This window comes from Pipistrellus kuhlii, unplaced genomic scaffold (genome assembly GCF_014108245.1).
Source record: "Pipistrellus kuhlii isolate mPipKuh1 unplaced genomic scaffold, mPipKuh1.p scaffold_m20_p_18, whole genome shotgun sequence".
Lineage (NCBI taxonomy): Eukaryota > Metazoa > Chordata > Mammalia > Chiroptera > Vespertilionidae > Pipistrellus > Pipistrellus kuhlii.
In genome coordinates, this window is record NW_023425493.1 from 26,186,344 (window position 1) to 26,213,296 (window position 26,953).

Consider the following 26,953-nt stretch of genomic DNA (forward strand, 5'->3'; position numbering starts at 1 on the left):
GGGGTCTCAGTCTGATCCCACTGTTTAGGGGTTCTCAGCCTGGAATCCTCTGGAGGGGATCTTGGGCTGCAGGGTCCTTGGGGAGACCTCCTTCTGAGCTGGGTGCTTCTCAGACTGGGCCTCTCAGTGCTGAGCTCCCTCATTCGGTTCTTTCCATCTGCAGTCCCCCCTTCTCCCCCCAATACACACTCCTGATGAGACGTGGGGGTGTGGTGGGACACAGGGCCCCCGCATCAGGAGGGACTGGACCACAGGCTGCAGGCTGAATGGGATTTGGCCAGGCAGATCCTCTCTCCCCCGCCCGCCCCCGCAGCCAAAAGGGGGTGTGCGCGTGGGCTGGGCTAGCGCGGGGGTGGGGGAGAGAGGAGCCGGGTTCCTGGCCGGATCGCCTGCAGGGCGGGAGGGGGCGGGAGGGGGCGGGAGGGGACAGCTCCGTGGGCGGCTCCTTTCTCCAGGATCAACAGGAAACTTGTCACCTCGGGCGTGGGAGCGGCGGCCTCCGAGTCTGCGCGCGTGTAAACCTCAGCTCCGCTGCTCCCTTGCGCTGCACCCCATCGGTGCGGCTTGCCGGGTGAGTGTGTCCCCCCAGCTCTGGAGGGAGCCGAGGAGCCTTTCCCCCCCTGGGCTCCCAGGTCCCTTCCCGGAGCCGCTCTGGGTTCTGGAAGAGGCTTGGGGAAGGCAGCTCCAGGCCCGGGGAGGGGGGGGTGAATGGGAGGATGAGCGGGCATGTCCCCCCCCAGCCTCCCTGCCCCTGGGCTGTGGGTGCAGGACGAAACCCCTCCTGGGTGGCGGCAGTCGGAGAGGCCCATCCAGGACCCTTGTCACCTGCAAACAGGGGCGGGAGTCTGGGGGGTCCTGTGCTCTGGCCCTGCTGGGAGGCGGGGAGGGGCGCCTGGGCTGCACGGCTGGGAGGGGCAGACCGCGTGCCTGCGGGCGATGACCCAGGTCCCCTCTGAACAAGCAAGCTTGTTTTTAAAAAAATTATATATATATATATATATATATATATATATATATATATATATATATATATATAATTTATTTATATAAATTATATATTAAAATATATAAAAAATAGCCGAAACCGGTTTGGCTCAGTGGATGAAGTATTGGTCTGTGGACTGAAAGGTCCCAGGTTCGATTCTGGTCAATCTCTCTCTCTCTCTCTCTCATTGATGTCTCTAGCTTTCTATCCCTCTCCCTTCCTCTCTGTAAAAGTCAATAAAATATATTTTTAAAAAAATATATATTTTTTTTACAGAGAGGAAAGGAGAGGGATGGAGAGTTAGAAACATCGATCAGCTGCCTCCCGCACACCCTCCACCAGGGATGTGCCTGCACCCAAGGTACATGTCTTTGACTGGAATGGAACCTGGGACCCTTGAGTCCACAGGCTGACGCTCTATCCACTGAGCCAAACGGGTCAGGGCAACAAACAAGCTTTGGAGACAAACAGCCTCTTGACCCTCTGAGGTTGGGTGAGATTCCAAGAAGGGCCCTGGGACTGAACCCCACAGAAGGGTCAGGAGACCGAGAGGGCTCCCCTCAGCCTGGAAGCCCCGAGATGCCATGACCGCAGGCATCGGGCTGTGATCAGGGTCTTCAGGTGGAGGGACCACCACAGAGCCATCCTTAAGGCACAGGCACTTCAAAAAAACCCCGGGGTGGCTTAGTAGTTGAGTGTTGACCTATGAACCAGGAGGTCATGGTTGGAATATTGATCTGGACATATGCCCAGGTTGCAGGCTCCATCCCTAATAGAGGGCGTGGAGAAGGCAGCTGATCAATGATTCTCTGTCATTGATGTTTCTGTCTCTCTCTCTACCTCTCCCTTTCTCTTTGAAGTCAATAAAATATATTTAAACAAACAAACAAACAAACAAAACAAAAGGACCCTGGACTGAGATCTAGAGAGGAAGGGGTTTCTGGAAATGGGTACCCCTTCCCCTGCCTGCACTGAGGTATTTCCCTGCCCAAGCTCCATCCCTGTCTCCTCCTTCCTTCCCCATAATGTCTTGTCCAGACAGAGGCTTGAGGTGGCCACCCAGGGCAGGGTCACTCTGACCTATCCTGACTCTCCCTTTCCTTCCCCTCCCGCAGGTCAGCTCTCAGAGGACATCAGCTATAGCCCCCAGGGTCCTAATGGCTGCAGAGCCACTGACTGAGGTGGAGACAGCCATTGACACGTTGGTTACCGCCTTCTTCACCTTTGCAAGGCGAGAGGGCCGGAAGGGCAGCCTCAACATCAATGAATTTAAGGAAATGGCCACTCAGCAGTTCCCTCACCTGCTCAAGGTGGGTAGGGGTCTCTGGGCCTGAGGTTTTGGTAGACAGTGAACGGTGGGACACTGTATATGTGACACGATGTTGCTGGGCACAATGCTGTGTGTTGTGGAGAAGAGTGTAGGTGACTGCTTGTGCAAGTGGTCCTGGCTGTTCTTGCCTGGTGTGTGTGTGTGACTAGGTAACACTGTGTCTGGGTGAGGGGACGTGGTATTGAGCTTTGTGCTCCCATCAGAAGATGCTGTAAGGTTCTTGTGTCTGCTCTGTGCCTCTCTGGCCTCATTTCCCTCACACAGGACTGGACCCAAAGCTCCCGCCAGGAGGTCCATAGGCCATCAGAGCTGGGCAGCCGGGAGAAAAACCAGTCCACACTCCTCATTTAAAATGATGGAGACTGAGGCCCAGCTGTGGGGAGGGGTTTATAAAACACACACAAAACACAACAACAAACTCACAGCCTAGTTCATGTACTCAGACTCTCAGTGACCTGTGCTTCCTGCCCACCCTCCCTGGGAATCCCTCAATCATGTGCCTGACAAGGCGGTTCCTTCTTTCCTCACTGGACAGACTAGGCATTTAAATGTCACCCCCACTGGGTTGGTACAGCATCCCCAGGCTGCTAACAGTTTCTTTTACATCCTTTCTGAAAATTCATGGGCACCTAAAAGTGTGTGAAGATGCCCTGTTCGGTTTGGCTCAGTGGATAGAGCGTCGGCCTATGGAATGAAGGATCCCAGCTTAGATTCCAGTCAAGGGCATGTGCCTTGGTTGTGGGCACATCCCTAGTGAGGGAGTGTGCAGGAGGCAGCTGATCGATGTTTCTAACTCTATCTCCCTTCCTCTCTGTAAAAATCAATAATATATATATATATTTTAAAAAGTGTGTGATGATGTGTGATGATGTGTTTAAAAACAAGCAAACTGCCGAAACCAGTTTGGCTCAGTGGATAGAACATTGGCCTGTGGACCGAAAGGTCCCAGGTTCGATTCCTGTCAAGGGCATGTACCTTGGTTGCGGGCACATCCCCGGTGGGGGGTGTGCAGGAGGCAGCTGGTCGATTTATTTCTCTCATCGATGTTTCTAACTCTCTATCTCTCTCCCTTCCTCTCTGTACAAAATCAATAAAATATATTTAAAAAAAATTTTATTGATTTTTCACAGAGAGGAAGGGAGAGAGATAGAGAGCTAGAAACATCGATGAGAGAGAGTCATCAATCAGCTGCCTCTTGCACACCCCCTACTGGGGATATGCCAGCAACCAAGGTACATGCCCTTGACCGGAATCGAACCCGGGACCCTTCAGTCCCCAAGCCGACGCTCTATCCATTGAGCCAAACCAGTCTCGGCAATAAAATATATTTAAAAAAATAAAATAAAAACAAGCAAACTGATCTTTGAAACTCACGGTCTGTCATTTGCAAAATCCCCTACATCCTTAGACTTCCCAGACTTTTCCCTTCCTCTTCTCACAGGAAACTTAAGATTCCCTCCTGAAAGTACAGCGTCTCCTGTAGCCTTGGCACATAGCAAGTAGTTTTTCCTCCAAATTCAGCTTCCTCTGGGCCTGGAAATGCAGGCGTGAAACCTTTGCTTTTTTAAATTTTTAAATTTTTAAATTTTATTTTATTGATTTTTACAGAGAGGAAGGGAGAGAGATAGAGAGCTAGAAACATCAATGAGAGAGAAACATCAACCAGCTGCCTCTTGCACACCCCCTACCGGGGATGTGCCCGCAACCAGCATACATGCCCTTGACCGGAATCGAACCTGGGACCTTTCAGTCCGCAGACCGATGCTCTACCACTGAGCCAAACCGGTTTCAGCAACCTTTTGCTTTTCATCGCTGCTTCTGGATCTTTGTTTTTTCTTCTTTCTAAGATGCTCAGCTCCTTGGAAGCTGCTTTTTCTTATAGCTCTTCAGCTCCTTGCTTATTGTTTTATTCTCCTCACTGGTACTGCCATTATCCTTAGCATCCACAGAGACATTCCATCTGGCTGACTCTTTCCATTTCTTGAGAATTCCTCATTTCCAAAGATTCTGTCTTCTTGCATCTCAGCATTCCACTCCTCTGTTCAGGCTTCAGATTTTGTCATTACCCAAATAACGCACCTCTTCCAAAGTCTCAATTTTAAGCCTCCCATTCTCTGTCTTCTACCTCCTGTCATTCTGATTTTGCTCCTGAATGTTCTTCTGGCTAGCGTTCCCTCACACAGGACTGGATCCTTCCATGTGCTTTGTCTATCTCAAATTAACATTAGATAGATTAAGAGGAGAAACTAACCATTTTTTAAAAAATATATATATTTTATTGATTTTTACAGAGAGGAAGGGAGAGAGATAGAGAGCTAGAAACGTCGATGAGAGAGAAACATCAACCAGCTGCCTCCTGCACACCCCCTGCCGGGGATGTGCCCGCAACCAAGGTACATGCCCTTGACTGGAATCGAATCTGGGACCTTTCAGTCTGCAGACCGACACTCTATCCACTGAGCCAAACCGGTTTCGGCAAAACTAACCAAATTTAATACCTATGTACACATGGGGGTTCCATAGGAAAACAGGGCCCTAGAGGAATTAAAACAAGGAATCTTGTCTGTGGGAAATAGAAGGTAAAAAAAAAAAGAAAGAAAGAAAGAAAGAAAGAAAGAAAGAAAGAAAGAAAGAAAGAAAGAAAGAAAAAAAGAAAGAAAATGGGGCCCTAGAAGAGTAGAGGGTAATATGCCATTCCGGAGCAAGGAGCAGGGGGAGAGGATTGTGATTTGGGACTTGAAAGGGCAGGAGGGCAATTCACATTGAGACAGAAGAGCAAGTGTTTGGCAAATAATGTCTGCTGGGTCATCTTTAACACCGAGAGGACTTTTACCAAATGGGCTTTGAGAGGTTCCTCCCTGTCTATCACACATAATTCATATTAAACTATAGTTATCTATCATGATAGTTCCTTTATGAAGCAGGTTATTTTTAAATATATATATATATATATATATTATTGACTTTTTGCAGAGAGGAAGGGAGAAGGTAGAGAGTCAGAAACATTGATGAGAGAAACATCAATCAGCTGTCTCTTGCACACCTCCTACTGGGAATGTGCAAGCAGCCAAGGTACATGCCCTTGACTGGAATTGAACCCGGAACCCTTCAATCTGCAGGCCGATGCTCCATCCACTGAGCCAAACCAGTTAGGGTTGGAGCAGGTTTTTTATCTAAATTCTTTTAGGCATTTAGGGGGAAGGTCAAAGGTTTTTTCCTGAATCTTTTTTTTTTTTTTTTAAATCCTCATCCGAGTTTATGTTTATTGATTTTAGAGAGAGAGAAAGGGAGGGAGGGAGAGAGAAACATTGATGTGAGAGAGAAACATTGATTGGTTGTCTCCCTTATGCACCCAGGGTTATCAGAGGGGCAGAATAGGGGAAGCGGGATATTTATGTCTCCTGTAAAGTTTAGAGTAACCAGTCTAACCAGGTGTAGGCAGTGCACTGGAAAGTGGGTGAGGCAGTTTATTGGAAACTGAAATATGTGTCATGTCTAGCAAAACCTGAAGTGAGAATAATAGGAAAACCTAAGGGAGGGTGAGAGCCACAAGCAGGGGGTAATGGTGGAGAATATGACTAACAATAACCTGTAGAGTTGGCTTTCTCTCCTCTCTTTCTCTCTCTTAAATCCTTAACCAACAATATGTTATTTATTTCTTATTTTAAAATATATTTTTTTTATTGACTTTATAGAGGAAGGAAGAGGGAGATAGAAACATCAATGATGAGAATCCCCCACATCCTTGATTTGGCTGCCTCTTGCACGCCCTCTACTGGGGATCAAGTCTGCAACCTAGGCTTGTACCCACACAGGAAATCGAACCCAACCAATGTTCAACTACTGAGCCATGCAGGCTGAGCTGGTTTTTTTAATTTTACAATATTTTTATTTTATTTTATTTTATTTTTTGGGGGGGCTGAGCTGTTTTTTATTGATATTTTTTTAGAAAGAGGAAGGGAGAGAGAGAGAGAAAGAGAGGGGGCTGGTTCTCTCGTATTATGTAGATTTTTACTGGTGAGTCTCACATATTTATTTTTCAATAAGAATTTTAGTAACAATCATGATAAAAAAGGGACCCTGTAGCACTGGCTGGTGTGCTCAGTGGGTTGGAGCTTCGGCCAGTATGCGGAAAGGTTGCGGGTTCAATTCCTAGTCAGGGCACATAACATACCTAGGTTGCAGGTTAGATCTCCAGTTGGGTGAATAGGAGAGGATTGCGAGAGGCAACCAACCCATCGATGATATTTCTCTCTCCCTTCTCTCTCTGAAAAAGTCAGTAAACATATCCTCAGGTGAGGATTTAAAAAAAAAAATAAATCCTATAGATTGCTAATTGGGATCATGTAAATACATTTTAGGAAACATTTACATGTTTATACCATTGAGCCTTTCTCTAAAGAAATGTATGTTTTTATATTTATTTAAGTCTTCTTTTTTATTCAATGCGTGTTCTGAGCTCCAGTTTCCAATGTGGCTGGGCTAACCTCATTAACACAACACAAGACACCTTGATCATTCTCTACCCTTAGGAGATTCCAAAGGTTTTGGGAGTCCCGAGTCAGGAACTGTGGAGGAAGACCACAAGCGGCATATATGAGAATTATATTTTGGTCAGTCATCTGAATGACCGAATGTATATGTTTTATAAATCACAATGTTGTATATATCCTTCAGTTCAGTTTTCTTCACAAAACCTAAATAGATTTCTACATTGATTCTAAGGGCTTTATTTTATTTTTTACTTTATTTTTTTGTTGTTGTTAATCATCATCCGATGATATTTTTCCATTGGTTTTTAGGGAGAGTGGAAGAAAGAGGGAAAGTCAGAGAGAAACATTGATGTGAGAGAAACACATTGACTTGCCAGAGCCTGACCAGGGCCTGGGCGGGGAGAAGCCTGCAACCAAGGTGCATACCCTTGACCAGAATCGAACCTGGGACTCTTTGGTCTACAGGCCGCTGCTCTATCCACTGAGCCAAACTGGCTAGGGCTATTTTTTTTTTTTTTAACTATTTTTAATGTGATCTGTCTTATTATACTTTCTAACTGGTTAACATTTATATACCTTAAAGGTATTGGTTTTTTAGTATTAATATTATAATCATATACTTTATCATTTCTAAGAGTCTTTTTTAGGGGGAGAGGGTAGACATACAGAATAGTGAGTAAGGACATAAGCTCTGAGTCAGACAATCTAGGTTCAAATACAGGTTCTAGCCTGTCATTCTTGGTTAGTTATTTAAACTTCCAGAGCCTTAATTTCTCGCCTGTAGAATGGACTCATAATAGTGTTTTTGATTGGATTGGTCTTGCATTTGTTCAGTCAGTATGCTGTCCTGTCCCAATGCTGTTCTAGGCTTCGGGTTACAATGGCTAACAGGCATCTGCTTTGTGCCAGACATTCTGCAGGCATTGGCATTGCCGTGGTGAACAAGATGGACAAGGTCCCTGTGCTCATGGACCCTTTCATCCCAGCAGATTACGAAGATTAAATGAAGCCAAAGAGTGTAATGTGTTAGCATAATGCTTGGAACAGTCAGCACTATTAAGTGCTTACACTTGTGGAAATGTTAGCTATTATCATTCTTTTTTTTTTTTTCTTTTTTTTTTTTCTGTAGGTCTACAATGATGTAATTGCTGAGATAATTAGAAGTGAATTTTCCCCTTCTTTCCCAATACTCATTATGCCTTTTATTTCTTTCTCTTGACTAATTGTATGTTTTCTCACCCTCCCGATATAGTATCACACTGGGCATCTTTGCCTTCCCTTGGCAATGCTTACAGTATTCTACAATTAAGCATGATTGTAGCTTTTCAAAAAGTCTTGTGTAGCTCTTGTATGGATTAGCTTTGTGCCATCTATTGAACAGGCAGATCTTCCCTGTCTTCATCCAAGTATTGATTCAGATATTTAGCATCGAGCTGTGCCCGAGGCACCCTTCTCTGGTTTGACACGGATGCGTTGTTAAGCGGCCCACTCTTTGGTTGTGATTGTTTATCTGGCAACAAATCCTTTGATCATAAAGGGCCGGCTTACAGCATCCTTTGATATCCCAGGCTTGTCAGGAGAGACCTAGTCAAGGGCCCTCTAGGAAAACACCTTGTATCTCTGCCATCCCCCTTTCCCCCAATTTACCAGGCTGGTGACTCAAGTGGAAAAATGAGAAGACGTCAGGTTTATGCAAATGAGCAGTACCTTGCTGACCGTCTCCAGCTTTCTGTGGAGGAGGAGGGTGGCCTGAGGAGGCTTTGAGGAGGATCAGAATGGGTCCATGCCTACAAGGGCTCCTCGAATATCCTTGGACAAACCCCAGGGCCGGTGCAGTGGTGCTCAGAACCCATGTTCACCTGCGGGTGAGGGCCCATGGTGGGCATCTCTTCCCAGCTCTGTGTGCATCCACCGTCTGTGGTTCATAGTCTGCCGTGGCGGGAGTATTGACACCCCAGCAAACACTAGGAATCCAGTCCCCGCCGTCCTGTGCTCCTCTCCCTTGGAGTCGGGGCCTCATCTCGGAGGTATGGTTTAGGTCCTCACACTCCCCGAGGGAAGGGAATGGCCACTAGCAATTCTTCCCTCTCTGTCTCCAGAGCCATCGTTTCTAACCTCCCCCTTCCCTTTGGTGTCTCCTTAGGACGTGGGCTCCTTGGATGAGAAGATGAAGAGCTTGGATGTGAATGGGGACTCAGAGCTCCGGTTCAATGAGTACTGGAGGCTGATTGGGGAGCTGGCCAAAGAGATGAGAAAGGAGAAGGAGACTCAGAAGAAGTCCGGCTGCCTGGGATAAGATGAGCAGGACCAGGCAGAGCTCCACTCCCCCCAAATAAAGCCTTCTAACACACGAGTGCTTCTTATTCGCGCCCACCCTGGTTTCTTCTCTAGAGTCTAGGGGGTGGGAAAGCTCTGCTCTGACCTGAGGGTGGGTCCAAAATTATGGGCTCTTTGAGGACCGGGAATGTGACTCATCTTCAAATATTCTGCAGCATCTAGCACCTAGGTCTTATGCTCAGGTTAGGCTGCTCAACAAATAGTAAATGGTGGATGAATATATGAACGGTAGAGACAGATCTATGGGGCAGGGGAGGTGACTCAGATCCTACTGGTGCCCCTTAGGACTCAGGGGCATGGTCTCGGCTCCCATGTTTCTTATTCTGGGGTTTGCGTCCTTGGATGATAAGGATACTAGTGAATATGCCGAGGGCTTGCTATGTGCCTTGCTATGTGCCAGACACCGTGCTAAAGGTTTTCTTGCATTATCTTAGTTACTTCTCACAGCCCTTTGAGGTCGGTTCTATTTGCAAGTCCTGCTCTGAAGAGGAAGAACCAGATGTTAGAGCGGTGAAGCCATGAAGTCAGGAACAGGTGGAACTGGATTGGAATTCCAGAGCCTCTGATTGCACTGGCATCCTCTCTGGATGGGTGCTTGACACGCTGGGCCCTCCCTTCCCTCCCCGCTCCCTCCAGAGCAGGGGTGAGGCAGAAGGGTGGACACAGCTTCTGGTTCGAAGACTGAGGGTGGGTAACGGGGCAGAGGTGCTGCAGGAAGCAGAACATTAGAGCACCATAGGGCCCCTCTCTCCGTCCTTGGCTTGAGTGGCCTGTGGCTTGCACTGCCCGCCACCAGAGGGAGCATGGGTGGGGCAGCCCAGTGGGTGCGGACTTGCAGGGGCAGTTCCTGCACTACCATCAGACGTCCATTTGGGGCAGCTATTAACGCAGAGGCGCATGCGCATTTCTTACCTCGCACCATGCAAGGGTCCTAGATGGAGACCTTCTAAGGGACTCCAAACGGAGAGGGACCCCCACACTGGGACTGCCAGGGCTCATTTGTCTGTGAGATACCCCAGAGTGGCTCCCACACTGGAGGGCTCTCCCACAGTGAGATCCTAGGAGGGGTTTCCGGAAAGTTCCTCGAAGGGGCTCTGGCTGAGGCACTTTTGGAGACGCCCTCAGATTGAGAGACTGTCAGAGGGTCTCCAGAATGATGCCTCTAGGGGGAACTCTCAGAATGAGACACTCTTAGAAGGGTCTCATTGGGACCCTGACAGATGCCCCTCACCGAGGCCACAAGCACAGCGAAGGGCTAGAAGGGGCCTTAGAGTGGTCCCCTAAAAATAAAAGGACAGAGTGAGGCGACAGGCTCTTATTTGAGACCCAGAGGAATCATTCTTTTGGAAGCACTGATTTGGGCAGAAACCCAGATAATCCTATCAAGAGGTTAGGGATATTTTTGAGAAAGGGAAGGGAAATAATTACAGGTGGAGAGAAGGAAGGATTTATTTATTTACTTATTTTTATTGATTTGAGAGAGAGAGGGAGAGAGAAACATTGATTTGTTGTTCCATTTATTTATTTATTTATTTATTTATTTATTTATTTATTTGTTGGTTGATTCTTGTATGTGCCCTGAAGGGGATCGAACCTACAATGTGGTGTATTAGGAACATGCTCTAACCCAGCGGTGGGCAAACTCATTCGTCAAAAGAGCCAAATATCAACAGGACAACGATTGAAATTTCTTTTGAGAGCCAAAAACCGACTTCTGCGCATGGGCCACGAAGTTTCAATCGCACTGTACATGAGCGCCCGCACGTGGTATTTTGTGGAAGAGCCATACTCAAAGGGCCAAAGAGCCGCATGTAGCTTGCGAGCCGCAATTTCCCGACTACTGCTCTAACCGACTGAACTACCTGGCTAGAGTGATGAAGGAAATTTATTTTTAATCTTTATTGTTGAAAGTATTACATATACCCCCCTCTATCCCATTGACCCCTTCTAGCCCACCCCGTTCCCCACCCCCCAGGAATTTTTAGTGGGGTTAATAAGCTAAGGCAGGAATTTCTATAGGTGCAGTAAACTAACATCGCGATGCGAATTCTAAGGAATGTGTTCAATTATTCGTCTGCTTTCTTGTTATCTTTGCAAACAGTTGCTTGGGATACAGGGCAGTTAGGCCCAGTCCAAAGGTTATTTTGCCCAGTTTTAAAAGGTTTGAAGAGTAAGATAAACATGGCAGTTCCTCTGGAACGGCACCCTGAACTCTATAAAAAAAAAAAAAAGGGGGAGTTTTACAGGTTTCAGAGAGAGGAAGGGAGAGGGAGAGACAGAAACATCTATCCACTGCCTCCTGCACACCTCCTACTGGGAATGGAGCCTGAAATCCATCTGACACGCGTCCTGACCCGGAATCGGACCAGCAACCTCCTGGTGCATGGGATGGTGTTCAACCGACTGAGCTATACCGGCCAGGCACTCTGGACTCCATTTTAAAGTCGTTCCATTTATTTTATATTATATTATGTTATGTTATATTATATTATATTATTTATTTTTAAATATATTTTTATTGATTTTTTTACAGAAAGGAAGAGAGAGGGTTAGAAAGTTAGAAACATCGATGAGAGAGAATCACCGATCAGCAGCATCTGCACACGCCCCACCGGGAATGTGCCCGCAACCAAGGTACATGCCCTTGACCAGAATCGAACCCGGGACCCTTCAGTCCACAGGCTGACACTATCCACTGAGCCAAACCGATTTCGGCTGTATTATTTTTTTTAACAGGAGGTTTGCTCTGATCTCAGAATTTAGGAAAGGAGCCCAGGAGCTCCTTGCCCTGACCCCCTGCCCTTCTCCCTTCCTCCTCCCCATCAGGTGAGGACAGCCTTTGGGATCGGGCTGAGTCCCTGGATCTGCGCCCTGGGATGCATCCTCAGGACTGGATTGTGTGTGTGTGTGTGTGTGTGTGTGTGTGTGTGTGTGTTTGCTGTGGATTGTGTGTGTGTGTGTGTGTGTGTGTGTGTGTGGTTGCTGTGGATTGTGTATGTGGTTGCTATGGATTGTGTGTGTGTGTGTGTGTGGTTGCTGTGGATTGTGTGTGTGTGTGTGTGTGTGTGTGTGTATGTGGTTGCTGAGGATTGTGTGTGTGTGTGTGGCTGCTGAGGAGCCGCTGAGGTAGGAAAGGCATGAGGGAGTGAGGGAGGAGCAGGCGGCCCAACCAGTTTGGAGAGGTCGTTAGCTGCCAGGTAACTCATCTAGCCTTGCACATGTGCACGCTGGTAGAGGGGAGCTGAAGGGAAGTCAGGACAGCACCGAGGCTGCCCCTCTCTGGCTCCTTCTTCCCATCCAGTCCTCATTCATCTCTCTGCCACCAGGATGGAGGAAGCTGGGGTCTGGGACTTGGCCACTTTGATCCAACTGGCCCTGGTGTGTGTGTGTGTGACATCAAAGTACAGAGAGGTCCCTGAAGACCTCTCAGCCCACGTGTCCCTCATTCTCTCTGTGCCACCAGCCCTGCTTTCCTCAGCCTCCACTTCTGGTTATTAGCTCAGGGCCCCTTCACCTCCCTGCCCTCCAGCCCCTCCAGGTCTTTCCTCCCAAGCTCGACCCTATAGTGTTTCCAAGCCCTCCCCCTCTCCTTTCCCCACCTCTCTTCCCCTATCTTTTCCCCGGAACCCTGCCTCCTGGTCTGGGGCCAGGGGCAAGCAGACCCAGCCCCCTGTGGCTCCCTCTTCCTGGCAGAGACGGGGGCGGGCTCTGGAGCTCTGGCCAATGGAGGGTGGAGCCCACATGGCTGGCTCATAGCCCTGGCAGCTGCAATCGCAGGGGTGGCTTAGGGATGAGGCCCAGCCCCCTGCCTGGCTTCCCTTCCCTCCATCTCCCCTCCCTTCTCCCTGCCTCCCCTCCCTTCCCCCAGGTATAAGAGCTGAGCTCAGGTTAGCTGGCTCATCCGGTCCTGTCTGAGGTGTCAGCAGGTAAGGAGACGCAGGGAATTTTCACTCAAAATGGGCTGCCCCCTGTCCAGAGGACATGCTTAGACTATTCTACTCTGATCTGCCAGGGAAGGGGCTGGGGGCCAGGCCCTGGAGGCTGGTATGTGTGCCTGAAACAGAAGTGGGTGGTTGGAGGAAGAGGAAGGAGTACAGCTAAGATGAGGTCTAAGGGATTCTCTCTAAATGGGGTGGCCTGGGAGTTGTCCTGCAGCCTGGGTGGGGGTGGGGCCTTGTGACCCCCTAGATGAGGCCAGAATATCTGGGGTGGAGCCTGAGGGGGTAGTTGAAAAATGCTGGGATTTCCCTTCACCGCCACGTAGATCATGAGCCATCGGCTCCTCCGGGGCAGGCTGTAGACTACACAACTCTCAACCCAAGGACCAAGCACACCAGGCACCATGGGACAGTGTCGGTCAGCCAATGCCGAGGTGGGCCCATTCATTCCTGGCCTGTCTTTCTGCTCCCACTCTCCTCTCCTTTACCCTGAGGGTTTGGGTTCCCCTGCTGACTTTTGCACTCTCGCCTTGACCTTGGTCTACCCTCCAGACCCCTGGCTCTGAGACCCGAACCCCCTTTCCGGTGCCCACGCAGGGTGATGCAGTGGGAGGCCTCCCAGGACGAGGATGCCTGGGCCACGTGCTGAGACCTGCCTTGCCGGGAAGGGGGGGGGGGGGGCTGTGGGTGGTGGTGGGGAAGCCTTGTCCAACCTGTGGCTCAGGGCAGGGGCCAGTGGGGGTGAGGGCTGGATGTCGGACTGTGGAGTGGGTGGGACCTGGGTGCCTTCCAGTGTCTTCTGCCCTGTTGGCCTGGCTAGGCTCCCAGGGAAAGCAGGGTGTCATAGGGTGGGGTGGGGCCTCCCTGACGTGGGTGATGTCCCTCACCCTCAGGATGCCCAGGAATTCAGTGACGTGGAGAGGGCCATCGAGACCCTCATCAAGAACTTCCACCAGTACTCGGTGGAGGGCGGGAAGGAGACGCTGACACCCTCCGAGCTACAGAACCTGGTGACCCAGCAGCTGCCTCACCTGATGCCGGTACTGAGGGGGGTTGACCCCACCCCAGGCAGGACACTGACCTCCCCAAGCGAATGCCCCACGGCCCCACCACCCAGCCACAGCCCCTGGCACTAGCTACCCTGAGCCAGTGCCTGGAGGCTCAAGTCTTGCTTCGGCCCCTGGGCAGGGTGGGGTAGGAAGATGGGAAGGCGCTTGCTTGCTGAGCTGTCGTGTCTTTCCTCTCCCCAGAACAACTGCGGGCTGGAAGACAGAATCGCCAACCTGGGCAGCTGCAACAACTCTAAACTGGAGTTCGGAAGCTTCTGGGAGCTGATTGGAGAAGCGGCCAAGAGCGTGAAGCTGGAGAAGCCAGTCCGGGGGAGCTGAGAGCCTTCCCTGGGGATTCTTGGGGGCGGGGGATGCTGGGGAAAGGGGACCTTAGAGACTGTGGGCCTGGAAATAAAACTCTCTTGACTGTCACCCCACTGTTCCCCAGCCTGCTCCTGTCTCACCTCTGCAAGGTTCAGGTCCTAGCGGCCCCTCCTGGGGTCCCTGCCCTTCCTCCCTGGGACTCCGTGGAGCTAAAAGGTCCAGGAATCCCCACCAGAGGGAGGCTCAGGGGGGCGGGCTGGGGCCAGGGAGGATGTGCAGGGGTGAGGATGGTGTCAGGGCCACGCCATTTGGTAGTGGGTGCTGGGCAGAGAGGAGCTGGACTTGGGGAACTGATTTGAAAGGGACTGGGAATAGGGCTGGATATTTGGTATTAAAAAAGGTCTCCGAGAACGAGCGGTCGGTCCGATGCTTTATCTTCCTGCCTACAGCACTGCCTCCAACCTCCTCCTGAAACTGTCCTTGGACGAGGGCAGGGGAAGTGGGAGAGCCGTGGGGAGGGGGAAACAGGCTAAGGAGGGTGTGACCTTGGGGAGTGAGAACCAGCTGGGTGGTTGGGCATTTAAAGAATGATGGTTGTTTTGTATCGTTTGATTAATAAAAAAAAAGAAGAAAAATAAAAAGAAAAAAGTGAAAGATGTCTCGTGTCTGCATGCCTTCCTCCGGGGTCCCTGGGTCCATGGGTGAAAGGTGGTTGGGGTGAATGGCAGAGCCATCAGGTGGCACATGGATTTTTGGGCTGAGGATGGTGCCAGGCCCTAAAAGTGGGAGACCTGGTCCTCTGGGAGGGCCGAGCGCCTCTTTGCCAGGGGCTGGCACTCTGACAGGAGAGGGTATGAACCGGGGTGATGAGCGAGGCAAATTCGGAGCTGATGGCCTCCATGCGAATCTCTGGGAATGTGGGCCTGCGCTCAGTATCCGGCTCCTCTGTACAATGGGGGCATTGCCAGTCCATCCCCCAGAGGATTGTTAGGATAATCTGAGGCAGCATGCAAAGCACTTAGCAGAGAGCCTGGCACAGCGAGAGCCCGGGAGCTGTCAGAGTAGGTGAATGCGTCCCCTCACGGGGCTGTGGAACTGGCCGTGGGTCCCGTGGGGAACGGCTAGGGTGTTTCCAGAGGAATCTCCTGCTACCTGAGAGCAGTCCCAGGGATGGGGGTCAGGAGGGCTCCAGGTGGTCTGACCTGGAGGTGGTAGCCCAGGTGCCTGCCTTCCGACCTGAGCGCACACATCAGGCATCCTTCCTCCTGACATCCCAAGGACAGGGAAGTGTCTGTGGCCAGCCCCTCGGGCCCAGAATGCAGACGGAGCACGTCTGTTGGGAGCCCCTGAAACGGAGCTCCCTGTGACCTCGGTGAGAAGGGCAGGTGATGGTCCTTCCCTTCCTCTCTCCACCAGGTAGGCTCTGTCAGGCGGGGCTGGGAGGGTGGGGTTGACAGAATGCCAGCTCCCACCGCTCCTCCTGGGGTGGGGTGGAGGGGTGTTAAAAAAGGTGTGTATCCCTTTAACGAGGGCCCAACCCCAGGGCCAAGTCAAGAGGGAGCTCAGTGACTACCTCCCCACCGAGCCAGCTCAGCCGGGCCGGGAAGGAGGGAGTGGGACACATTCTGGGAGCGCGGCGGGGAGGAGTCCTGGCGGGGTAAGTGAGGGTTGCTGCTTGGCGGTGCCAGAGCCCAGGCCCCAGAGCCTTGCTGGAGAGGAGTTGCACCGAGGAGGCAGGTGAGCACCCCGGGCCCGTCCTGGGAGGCCGGGGACTTTCGGAGCGGCCCCCACGGGCTTGTGAGGCCGGGAGAGGGGGCTGGAAAGGGGCCTGCGGAGGGAGGGCCCTGCCAGAGACCGGGCTGGGAGGTTTCGTTAATGGTTAATTTCCCCAAAATGCTTGTTTGCGAATGGAGCATTCTGGTGAGATTAGGGGCTGGAGAGGCCTTCGGAGGAGCGGGTGAAGCGGTGAGACCCCCTCCCCAGCCCAGCAGCGGCCCGGGCTCCTCTCCAGCGGCCGGGCCACCGGGAAGGGTGTTTGGGAGCTTTGCCCGCAGCAGCTGCTCCGATCCTTTCCTAACAGAAAAAGGGCAAACGCGTGCAGGTGGGGTTTGGGGGTGGTCAGACCCTCGCTCCAGGCCCCCCTGGCCTCCGGGAGCCGTGTTCTGGGAGAGGTGATGGGGTCCAGGGAGCCTGAGAGCCTGAAGGGGGAGATAGGTGGCTCGCTTCACCTTGGGACTCAGGAAGGTCCCCGGATGGACGCAGGCCCCATTGTGCTCTCGGAGCCCTTCCTGGGGAGGGCAAATGGCACGGAGGAACCTGGGTGACATCCCGGGGGCGCCTGGGAGCTCTGGGCCAGGGGCCAGGAGTCTGGGCAGCTTCTCCTCCACCTCAGGACCAAGGCAGGTCCCGGCTTGACTGGCTTTGTCTGGTGGAGCCACCTGCACTGTGGGAGCATTCGCCTGCCCAGCCCTGTCCGGGCAGGGTGGGAGGTGGGGGTGAGGGCACGAGCTCTGGGGGGAGGGTGCTGATGAGGGGGCTCAGCCTTTCCCTAGCCAGCTTACTCATCCAGAAAAGAATTTAGGGGAGCAAGCTTCTCCTTCCAGCTACATTCTCTAAAATCACAAGTGAGTGGAAGGTAGCTAGGTTACCCACGTAGAGGGGGTCAGGAATGTCGGAGTTCCTCCCTCTGTGTGTCCATGTGTGTGATGAGATGCAGTGAGTCCTGGGAGGGCGAGGCAGGGGCACTTGGGTGAGAGAGTAGCCTCTGGAATTGGGAACAGACCACGAGAAGGCAGAGCAGAGAATGGGGCCAAGGAGGCTGACGAGATTAGCTTGGAACAGCCTTGCAAATAGAGCAAAGCATCCCCAGCCCACTTCGGATTGCACCTTCCCTGTATATTGACGTGAATTAAGGAAGGGCATGGACAAATGAGTGAATAAATGAATGAACGAGTCAATGAATGGACAAGCAAATGAATGGTGAATGAATAAAAGAGTGAACAAATTTGAGGTAGATGGAAGGGGCCCGGGGCATGCCAAATTTAGGCTTGAGAGTGGGCTAGGCTCTAGGGAGGATGGTAACTGGGAGAGAGAGGAGTCCAGGTGCCAGTGGTGGTCAAGGGGGTCTCTGGCGGAGATAACCTCTGGCCAGAGACAGCGGTCTGCGCCCTCAGTTCTTGCCTTGGTTGTAGGCATGGATTCAAACAAGAGACAACTTGATGGCAGCAAAGGCAGGCGAGGATTTATTTGTAGGAAAGAAATACACTCAGATTGGACCTGAATGGGCAACTCAGCTGGATGAAACCCAACTAAGAGCCTACGTGGGCAGCTCAGCTGGCTGAGACCAAATGCCCGTATTCGGGAGGTTAGAGATTCATACCTCTAGGCTGGAATGACCCTAGGCGAGGAGCAAGTCATTCCCTCCCTCGTGTGTCCAAAGAAATGTATCTTTAAGCTACGAGGCTCCTTCACCCAGGACCTAGGGGTTATGCCATAGTTTAGAGTTAGACCCTACCTTGGAGGGATCTTTCCTTCTCACTTAAGGACTCGGTATCTCCATGGTCTGTTTTCAGTTTGTCATGTCTCACCCTTATTTCCCCCAGGCCCCAGCTACCTCTCCCAGCCTCTCCCAGCTCACATCTTTCGCTCCGCTTCCTCTAACACAGGGATTTAGCCCAACATTTGGGAACAATTTAAGACTCAAGAAGCTGGGAGGGGGAGGTGAGTTTTGAAGAGTACCGTGGATGTCCGGGGCTCCAGATGGAAGGAGATCAGAGTGGAAGAGATGGGGGATGGTTAGGAGGCACCCGGAGGGGTGGGGCCCGGAACCTGGGGGTGGAAGGGTGGGGCTGGAGTGGCTGAGACACATGGCATGGTGTCAGGGCAATTTATGCTTTTGGAGAAGTCGTCATCCTGCTGGGCTGAGGGGAATGGGAGTGGGGATGGGGGCTTCTGGTTGCTCAACCATGAAATCAGTCAAGGAGAAGACAATGAGAGTGTGGTGGGAGGGTTGAGGGCCCCAGGTGAGGGGGGGTCCTTTGGAGAACCAGTGGCCTCCCCATTCCCACTTTTTGGGAAGGCTCTCATGGACATGGGTACCTCCCCCAGATGCTCAGGCCAGGATCTACCTGTAGCAAAGACAATATAGGACCTACCTTCCGACAGAACAACATGTGGCCTGCCCTCACTGCCCCAATCCTGTGCCTGGGACCATCCAGCCTCCTGGGTGAGAGGATGGGGCAGGCCAGGAGGAGCAGGTGGCTGTGACATGGGTGTAGTGGCAGAGTCCGTCTCCCAGCCCCCAGGGGAGGGAGGAAGGGCGGAAGAGGGTGGAGACACCTGACTATCCCACTCTGACATTCTTCCTTCAGAAAGGCACTTATCCAGATGCCTCTCCAGAGGTGGCCATTTGGCTTGAAAGAAGGGGAAGGTGTGGATGGGTGATTAGCAGACTATGGTGAGGTCTGGGAACTGAAATCCAGAGCTCTCTGAGGTGATCGCACACCTGACAGCAGGTGGCTGATTGTCAACCTGGTGCTCACCAGCATCCTGACTACTTGGCTGCCAGAGTCCCATAGGGATATAGGTGTCAAGGATGGGCAGGAGGTTCCTCTAGTCAGAGAACCAAGACTCCAAGAGGACAGGTGGTGGGAGGGGTGGGCAGGCTTTGGGGAAAGGGGAAAAGACATGCCATCCCCTAAATTGGATTTCTTTCCATTTCCTCTTCCTATTTTCCACAAAATCCCTCACTCAGGGAACAAGGTCTAGGATGGTTAAGGGTGGGGTATTCTCTGAACTCTCTTGCCACTCGCAAAGCTTGGTTGAGAGTAAGCTTGGCACAATCCTTGTTGCAGTGCTGGTTCCATTCTTCCTCCTTTTGGTCACAGACCAGGGGAGGAAAGAGAGGGATTTCCAGTCAGAGATGGCCCAGCCTGACCTCTCTCAACCTTCCTTCCTTCCTTCCTGCATCCTGGTCCAGTCTCATTCCACCTTCCAAAAAAGCTTTGCAAAAACCAACAAAACCAACAGGCATTAGAAGTGAGGTCAGGAGCCTTTTGTACACCTGGTATCAGGGCTGGAAGGAAGCAGGGCATTTATAGACCATCTTCCTTGAACAAAGCACTGGGCTGAGCATTGCAGGCCGGAAGAAATGCAGAGATTAAAAAGCTTTAAGCCCTAGCTGGAGTGGCTCAGTTGGTTGGGCGTAGTCCAACGGAAAGGTTGCTGGTTCGATTCCGGGTCAGGGCACATGCCCGGTCTTTCAGGCTTGATCCCTCCTTGGGGCTGGGCAGGGTGGGGTTGTGGGGGGAGGGAAGGCAGAGAAGGGAGGAGGGAAAGGGAGGAGGCAGCCGATAGATGTCTGGCTCTCACATCAATGTTTCAATGTTTCTCTCTCTCCCTTCTTCTCTCTCTAAGGAATCAATAAAATATATATATTTTAAAATAATAAAGCAGTGAGATTTTTCTATCCAGGATTTTAAAAAATGGCCCAAAAGCCTCGTCCTTCTGTGTAGTTCAGAATACACCATGGCTGTGTGTCAGACACTCTCCTTGGTCCCAGGAACGTCTGGTGTTGGGGAGATTCCAAGACCCAGGAAAAGGCTGGAGCTGTACCAGGGAGTGGGCCCAGGCCAATGCCAACTGAGAGTGTATGGGAGCCAGGGGAGGAGGGCATGAAGGGCAGGGGTCAGGGCAGGCTTCCCGTGGGAGGTGCAGTCCAGCAGGCTTTAGCTAGGCAGAGAGGGCAGGGCGGTGGGCACAGAGGAATACGGCCTTGGAGAGCAGGTGGGAGGGGCAGGGACTTGAACTGTGGATGCCCAGGCCCTTCCCTCACCAGGATCTGACGGGCAGGGCAGGGCGGCTGCAGCTCCTTCCTGGGCTTGGAGGCGTGCGTGGAGGCTCATTGCCCGGGTTCACTTGGGGGGGCACTGGGTATGGGCGGCGACTCAGAGCAGACCCGCCTGTCCCTTCATATCCTGTTATTCAGAAAGCTGTATCCGCCGGGAATGTGAGTGTCTTTTGTCTTGGGGTGAGGAGGTGACTGTGTGGCCGCTGGCTGGCCGGCTGGCTGGCCGGCTGGGGCTCTGTCTCCAGCTGGGGCAGACCCGGCCTGGCGCCTCTTTAGGTAATTGGGTGAAGGGTCCTCTGAGTTTTGGGGTGGGTACGAGGGAGGCTAGGCTAGTGGGGTGTGGCTGGGGGTCTGCAGAATGTCTGACTCAATGAATCCGGACATTGTCCTTTTCTAGCAGCGGCCATGGCCTGGGAGTCTGGGCTCGCTCTCCTGGCGCCTGGCCGCATGGATTGCAGAGGGCCTCGGTCCTTGCCTCTGCGACGTTGCCTGGGGCTGGGGTCTCAGTCAATCTTGGTGTCTGGGGAGGGGACTATGGCTCCTGCCCGGCCATCTGGGCTCATCCTCCCAGTCCCTAGCTGTGTTTGGCCCCCCGGGGCAGAGGACCTGGGTAAGACAGGTGTGCAGACGGTGGAGGGGATGGGCACTTACTCTCTTCCCACGGGAGCCTCTTGCTCTCCCTGGGACTCTGACAAGCCCAGTGCCCGGGGCTGGGGAAGGGCCGGGAGAACCTGTTGAGGCAGTTGAGCTGGGGAACACCTGGATTAGAAGAACCACATAGTCCTCATTCCAGGGCTACCCCCTTGGGCCGCCCTCTTCCTGCCTCCTTCTGGAGGACCTGTCAGCTAGGAGGACCCAGGGCCCAGGGTGTGTGCGAGGGAGGAGGTTTGGCCTGTGGGGGGTCTCTTCTCATCTGTGATTCTTATGGTGCCCAGGCCCCTCGAGGAGTGAGGCAGTGATGGCGGACTGCTACACAGAGCTGGAGAAGGCGGTTGTCGTTTTGGTGGAAAACTTCTACAAATATGTGTCCAAGTACAGCCTGGTCAAGAACAAGATCAGTAAGAGCAGCTTCCGAAAGATGCTTCAGCACGAGCTCAACCACATGCTGACGGTAAGGCCCCTCCCAAGGACTCTGTCTCTCCCAGGCCTCCTCACCCCCACCCCCAAGCCCTGAGTTCTTTCAGAGTTACCCCACAAACCAGGGTCTTGACCCTGCCCAGGCCTCTGTCCTTTTTTTTTTTTTTTTTGTTAAATATATATTTTATTGATTTTTTACAGAGAGGAAGAGAGAGGGATAGAGAGTAAGAAACATCGATGAGAGAGAATCATCGATCAGCTGCCTTTTGCACACCCCCCAATGGGATGTGCCCGCAACCAAGGTACATGCCCTTGACTGGAATCGAACCTGGGACCTTTCAGTCCGCAGGCCGACGCTCTATCCACTGAGCCAAATCGGTTTGGGCAGCCTCTGTCCTCTTGGGGTACCCAGGCCTGAGCCAGATCCTGGGCCTCTGCCTAGGGGGTTCTGTGGGACTGCCACTCTCAGCATTGCTGACCCAGGTTCCTCCCCAGGACACGGGGAACCGAAAGGCTGCCGACAAGCTCATCCAGAACCTGGACGCCAACCACGACGGACGCATCAGCTTTGACGAGTACTGGACCTTGATAGGAGGCATCACCAGCCCCATCGCCAACCTCATCCGCGAGCAGGAGCAGCAGAACAGCAGCTAAAGAACCCCCACCATCCCCTCATGGCACTGCCCCAATGCCCGGCCCCTCATGCTCTTCCCAGCCTCCTGCCCACCCAGGCCCTGCCCTCACCTCTCCCTCCAGACCTTCTGTTGATCATTGCTGAACAAGGGGAGGGGGTGATGTCAGGGCCTCTTTGTGAGCATCTCAGTCTGGGGGTGCCTACCTCAGGGTCTCAGTCCCTGGAGCCAGCAGACGCTGGGCATCCAGGCCCTCAGTGCTGTTTGGGTAACCTAAGCGTTTCCTCAGTCCACCTACCCTGCCAACATCTGATGTTCCTGCCTAATTCTGAGTCTCTCGTGACCCCTGGAGGTCAGCTCGCTGCTCCAGGTCTTCCTGCTCCTGGCATAAGCACCAGAGACATCTCCCCTTCCCCTCAGCCCCTCAGCTGGGAAAGGACTTTCAGGTACTGCCCTCCAGTTAGCTGCCTCTGGGTCTGGGAAGAGATAAGCAGGGTGGAGCCTTCTCCCTCCTCCTCAGCCCCTGAAGCATGGCAATAAAGGCTGGATTTGAAATTTGTCTCCCCCTCACCCAGTCCCTTTGTGAAGCTCATTAAAACCCTTCCACACACGTCCTGGCCAGCGAGTCCTGGTCGAGGGCACGTACCTGGGTTGCAGGTGCCATCCCTGGCCCTGGGCAAGGTGTGTGCAGGGGGCAACCAATCGCTGTGTCTCTCTCTCTCCTGGATGTTTATCTCTCTCCCTCTCTCACTTCTCCCTTCTTTCTCCCCCTACCCCTCCTTTCTACTCTCTCTGAAAATCAATGGAAAAAATGTCCTTGGGTGAGGATTAACAACAACAACAACAAAACAAACACACACACACACACACACACACACACACACACACACACCAAACACCTTTCCATTCTTTGGAACCTTAGAAAGAAGTAGAGGTCCTAGATCCCAGCAGGTGCTGTCAGCCCTGGACCAGCAGACCTTCCTTTCTGAGGCCCTCCTAGCCCAGACTCAGACAGTGTGTCTCATCTGGACCTTATTGCAATTCTGAGAGAGAGAGGGGCCATGACCCTTTGCACTGGGGACCTGAATGCTTAACAACAGATTATTTATTTATTAAAAACAAATATATATAAATTGATTTCAGAGATGAAGAGAGAGAGAGACATCAGTGATGAGAAAGAATCATTGATTAGCTGCCTCCTGCACTCCCCCAGACAGAGCCCATACCCCAGGCATGTGCTCTGACCAGGAATCAAACCCTGATTCATAGGTTGATGCTCAACTACCGAGCCACGAGAGCCGGGTGAATATTAACATATTTAAATGGATAATGCAGAGCATTACACCATTGTGATGTTTAGATTTCATCAAACACAAATTTAAAAGACTTGTTTTATTTAAAAAGCAACAATATTTAAAGCATTCCAGGATTTATACACTCTGCAACGATTTAAATTTGTGACAAAAAAATCTTAGCTGTCAACTTAAAATATATGAGTCAGTACATAATCCTTCCCCCCCATTCCTCAGGAAGCACAGAGCAAACCCCACGAAGACAGACTATTGCTTTAAGAGAGCAATAGGATCATTGGGGATATAGGGTGGGCTATCTGGGGAAGCTTTGGGGGCGGGTAAACTGAGCTAGAATGGACACCGGAGGTGGGCAGATCCAATAGGGGAGAGAAAGGAGTCTTGGGGAATTGGACAGAATAGTCAGGAGCCAAGGCCTTGGTGCGGAGGAGAAAGGTTCTCAAAGCCAAGGTGTGAGGGACGCTATGTGAAATACCAGAGGCTCCTCCTGTTCCAATCCTCCCCATTGACTGTCTTAGAAGAGGGTGGTGGTGGTGGTGGTGGGGTGTCGGGTGGGCAAACCCCAGCCCTGTCCCCCTCAGGTCCAGCTCCTGCTTCCCTGAGAGAAGCGGCTGTGCTCCCGTCAGTGCTCCGGTGCATGTCTGGAGTTCAGCACGTCCATTCTTTCAAGGCTTTAGAACAGCTGGCAGGAAATGAGAAGGCGCGTGACCCCAGCTAGAGGCCTGTTTCTAGAGGAGTTGAGCTCAAACCTAGAGTGCTGAGGAGGACGCTGACTGTTAGTGGAGGTCAGAGACTCTTAACAGCCGCCAGCGCGTGGGCTTCAGGGCCTAGAGCCAGACAGGCCCCAGAGGGACAGACGCTCGGCCTGAGGCCTCCCTGGGGAGAGGCAGGGCCGAGAAGGGCAAGCCTTCCTCTCTTACCCACAAGCTCAGGGACCAGACAGGCTGAGCTGAATCATGTGGTTACACCTCCTTGCAAGAAAGGCTGGGGAGCATGGCCTTTATTTGAATTTAAATATCCAGTGTCCTTTTTGCTATGAGATATTAGGGGAGAAAAGGTAAGGGGGCAGCTAGCAGCCTTTACTACAAATGATATTTTACACCAGCCACAAAACGTAAATTGGGCAGTATTTCCTCCTTTTTTGACTTCTGGAAATATGTATAAAATTATATATATGCATGCCCTTCCTGCCCCTTGATTTGGTAAAAAATATATTTTATTAATTTTTTTACATAGAGGAAGGGAGATGGATAGAGAGTTAGAAACATCTATGAGAGAGAAACATCGATCAGCTGCCTCTGCCGCGCCCCCCCCCCCCCCCCCCCCCACTGGAGATGTGCCCGTAACCACAGTACATGCCCTTGACCAGAATCGAACCCGGTCAGGGCTATTTTTAATTTTTTATATCTTCTTTTGTGTAGATTTATACTACTGATCAGTTTTTCTTTTTTACTAATGAAGATTGTATTAGCAGCATTTATAATGTCAACAAAACAGCTGCAACTTTTTTTTTTTTTTGTAATTAAAGTGGTATACAGTTTAGAGAACAATTATTTCCTAAAAGCTGCATCAGAGACAACAGAAGATGAATAAACTACCATCCCCACATGTAACTAATTTGTGCTGTGTGCCAACAAGAACCTGCTTTAAACTTCCGTGTCAATTTTCAACCCCATGCTGTACCAGGCAAGGTTAGTGGCTATTGGAAATACCACCAGGTCAGGACTATCCAGACACACATCTGGGCAGGCCCTCACAATGTGGCTCAGTTGGTTGGAGCTTTGTCCTGTGCATGGAAGGGTTGTGGGTTCAATTCCCAGTCAGGGCACATACCTAGGTCTAGATTTGATTTCCCGTTAGAAGCAGCTGATAGATGTTTTTCTCCCTTCCTCTCTCTCTAAAATAAATAAAAACACATATTCTCAGTGAGGATTATAAAACAAAAAACCATTAAAAAAAGACATTCGACCCCCAACCAGTTTGGCTCAGTGGATAGATCATTGGCCTGCGAACTCAAGGGTCCCAGGTTCGATTCCAGTCAAGGGCATGTACCTTGTTTGCGGGCACATCCCCAGTAGGGGGTGTGCAGGAGGCAGCTGATCAATGTTTCTAACTCTCCCTTCCTCTCTGTAAAAAATGAATAAAATATATTTTAAAAAAGACATTCAGTAGTGTGTTCACTATACACACAGAAAAAGACACTGTATAGTTTAAAAACAAATCTTTTTAAAAAAATCCTATATAATAAAAGGCTAATCGTAAATTGTCCCCTCGACCTGGAGTTCAACTGGAAATTTGACCAGGGGTGGAGCCAGCCAACCGCCAGCGGCCCCTCCCCCCAGCCCCCCAACTCCCAATGGCCCTGATCAGGGCGCGCCTGCTGGACCCGACCCATGCATGAATTCATGCTCTGGGCCTGTAGTCAAAAAACAAGACAAATAAATCTTACACAGCCTTTCATTTCAGTTTTTTTTTCTTTAAAAGGAATGAGTTGTGCACAGGGTAGGTAAATCCTTTATAGACAAGAAAAAAAAGTTGCCTAGAACCAACGTATCATCATCATCTTCTTCATCTTCATCTTCCTCCCGTTGTAGGATAGTCTGAAGTTAGAAAAGTTCCAGGACACTGAAGAATAGGGAAACTAAGACAGATAGTTAAACAGCAGTTTACTATAGTAAATCCTATCTTCCCTAAACCAAGGACACTTAAGAGTAAATGCTTAGCATTTCTCCTCCCCAACCAGAGGGTAAACAGCTCAGTAAGATAAATAACAGAAATCTGATTAGTGCCATTTGCCAACCACACCCATGAAGTTAAGAGACTCAATCTCGTTTTGGTACATCCTCGTAAAGCCGATGAACATTTTATTGATCCTCCCCTAAGACCTCCCCTAAATGCTAAGCCTTTAAAAACCCTGAAACCGAAGTTTCTGGTAGGCTCCCCCCCCCCCCCCCCCCCCCCCCCCCCCCCCCCAACCAGGAGCATGCCTGTGTCATTTCCTTTCCCTTCTCCTTCCCCCACAGACACATCTCTTTTTTCTTTTCTTTTTTTTAAATATATTTTTTTATTGATTTTTTACAGAGAGGAAGAGAGAGGGATAGAGTTAGAAACATCGATGAGAGAGAATCATCGATCAGCTGCCTCCTGCACACCCCCTACTGGGGATGTGCCCTCAACCAACGTACATGCCCTTGATAGGAATCGAACCTGGGATTTTTCAGTCTGCAGGCCGACGCTCTATCCACTGAGCAAAACCGGTTTTGGCCAGACACATCTCTTAAACTTCAAGGGACCCCATGAGATTTGCAGCCAAGGGAGCAATGGGCAGTGGCAGCCCATCTGGGGCTCCATCCCTGAACCTTTTCTCTGATTTCCCGGTGAGCCAGAGTGGCCCAGCCTGGGCTCCCCTGCTGCTGCTCCAACGCCCTTCCTTGTTTCACTGTCTTACGTGTGTTTTTGCTGCGGTCAATACATTCTCGCTTTCTTTTCTACACTTAGTCTCGATTGAAATCTTTCCTTTAAGAAGACAAGAACCAAGGTGTCAGGGTCCTGCTGGTAATACACCTGCCCCTCATCCCTTTCACCTTTCATGTCTTCCTTCTTTTTTCTGCCTTTTTCAGGCTTGATGAC

The 26,953-nt window shown here is 51.2% G+C and overlaps 3 protein-coding genes across 10 annotated transcripts; all 3 read left to right on the forward strand.

Moving 5' to 3' along the window:
• Positions 1-437: 437 nt before the first annotated feature.
• Positions 438-9,158, forward strand: S100A13 (S100 calcium binding protein A13). Of its 3 annotated transcripts, none has more exons than XM_036441796.2 (3): positions 438-569; positions 2,098-2,295; positions 8,952-9,158. In XM_036441796.2, exons 2-3 carry the CDS (start codon positions 2,143-2,145, stop codon positions 9,102-9,104), a joined length of 306 nt encoding a protein of 101 aa, XP_036297689.1. In that variant the 5' UTR covers positions 438-569; positions 2,098-2,142; the 3' UTR covers positions 9,105-9,158. The 3 variants fall into 3 exon arrangements, with proteins under 3 accessions (XP_036297689.1, XP_045439336.1, XP_036297690.1); XM_045583380.1 differs by having other exon boundaries at positions 443-571; positions 2,101-2,295; XM_036441797.2 differs by having other exon boundaries at positions 443-568; positions 2,094-2,295.
• A 3,756-nt stretch (positions 9,159-12,914) lies between these two features.
• Positions 12,915-14,564, forward strand: S100A14 (S100 calcium binding protein A14). 2 transcript variants are annotated; one of them, XM_036441806.2, is made up of 4 exons: positions 12,915-13,071; positions 13,406-13,517; positions 13,977-14,123; positions 14,334-14,564. In XM_036441806.2, the coding sequence occupies exons 2-4, from the start codon at positions 13,488-13,490 to the stop codon at positions 14,469-14,471; spliced, it is 315 nt and encodes a 104-aa protein (XP_036297699.1). In that variant the 5' UTR covers positions 12,915-13,071; positions 13,406-13,487; the 3' UTR covers positions 14,472-14,564. The 2 variants fall into 2 exon arrangements, with proteins under 2 accessions (XP_036297699.1, XP_036297700.1); XM_036441807.2 differs by having other exon boundaries at positions 13,022-13,071; positions 13,410-13,517.
• Positions 14,565-16,030: 1,466 nt separating this feature from the next.
• Positions 16,031-22,583, forward strand: S100A16 (S100 calcium binding protein A16). 5 transcript variants are annotated; one of them, XM_036441774.2, is made up of 3 exons: positions 16,031-16,193; positions 21,240-21,415; positions 21,877-22,583. In XM_036441774.2, exons 2-3 carry the CDS (start codon positions 21,263-21,265, stop codon positions 22,033-22,035), a joined length of 312 nt encoding a protein of 103 aa, XP_036297667.1. In that variant the 5' UTR covers positions 16,031-16,193; positions 21,240-21,262; the 3' UTR covers positions 22,036-22,583. The 5 variants fall into 5 exon arrangements, with proteins under 5 accessions (XP_036297667.1, XP_045439338.1, XP_045439339.1 ...); XM_045583382.1 differs by lacking the exon at positions 16,031-16,193 and adding an exon at positions 16,248-16,376; XM_045583383.1 differs by lacking the exon at positions 16,031-16,193 and adding an exon at positions 18,122-18,176.
• Positions 22,584-26,953: the final 4,370 nt, after the last annotated feature.

Coding starts and splice junctions, on each gene's coding strand:
- S100A14 (XM_036441806.2), top strand. CDS start 13,488: ATGGGACAGTGTCGGTCAGCCAATGCCGAG. Junction 13,518..13,976: donor GTCGGTCAGCCAATGCCGAG/GTGGGCCCATTC, acceptor CCTCACCCTCAG/GATGCCCAGGAATTCAGTGA. Junction 14,124..14,333: donor AGCTGCCTCACCTGATGCCG/GTACTGAGGGGG, acceptor TCCTCTCCCCAG/AACAACTGCGGGCTGGAAGA.
- S100A16 (XM_036441773.2), top strand. CDS start 20,129: ATGAAGGGCAGGGGTCAGGGCAGGCTTCCCGTGGGAGGTGCAGTCCAG. Junction 20,241..21,239: donor AATACGGCCTTGGAGAGCAG/GTGGGAGGGGCA, acceptor TATGGTGCCCAG/GCCCCTCGAGGAGTGAGGCA. Junction 21,416..21,876: donor AGCTCAACCACATGCTGACG/GTAAGGCCCCTC, acceptor GTTCCTCCCCAG/GACACGGGGAACCGAAAGGC.
- S100A13 (XM_036441796.2), top strand. CDS start 2,143: ATGGCTGCAGAGCCACTGACTGAGGTGGAGACAGCCATTGACACGTTG. Junction 2,296..8,951: donor AGTTCCCTCACCTGCTCAAG/GTGGGTAGGGGT, acceptor GTGTCTCCTTAG/GACGTGGGCTCCTTGGATGA.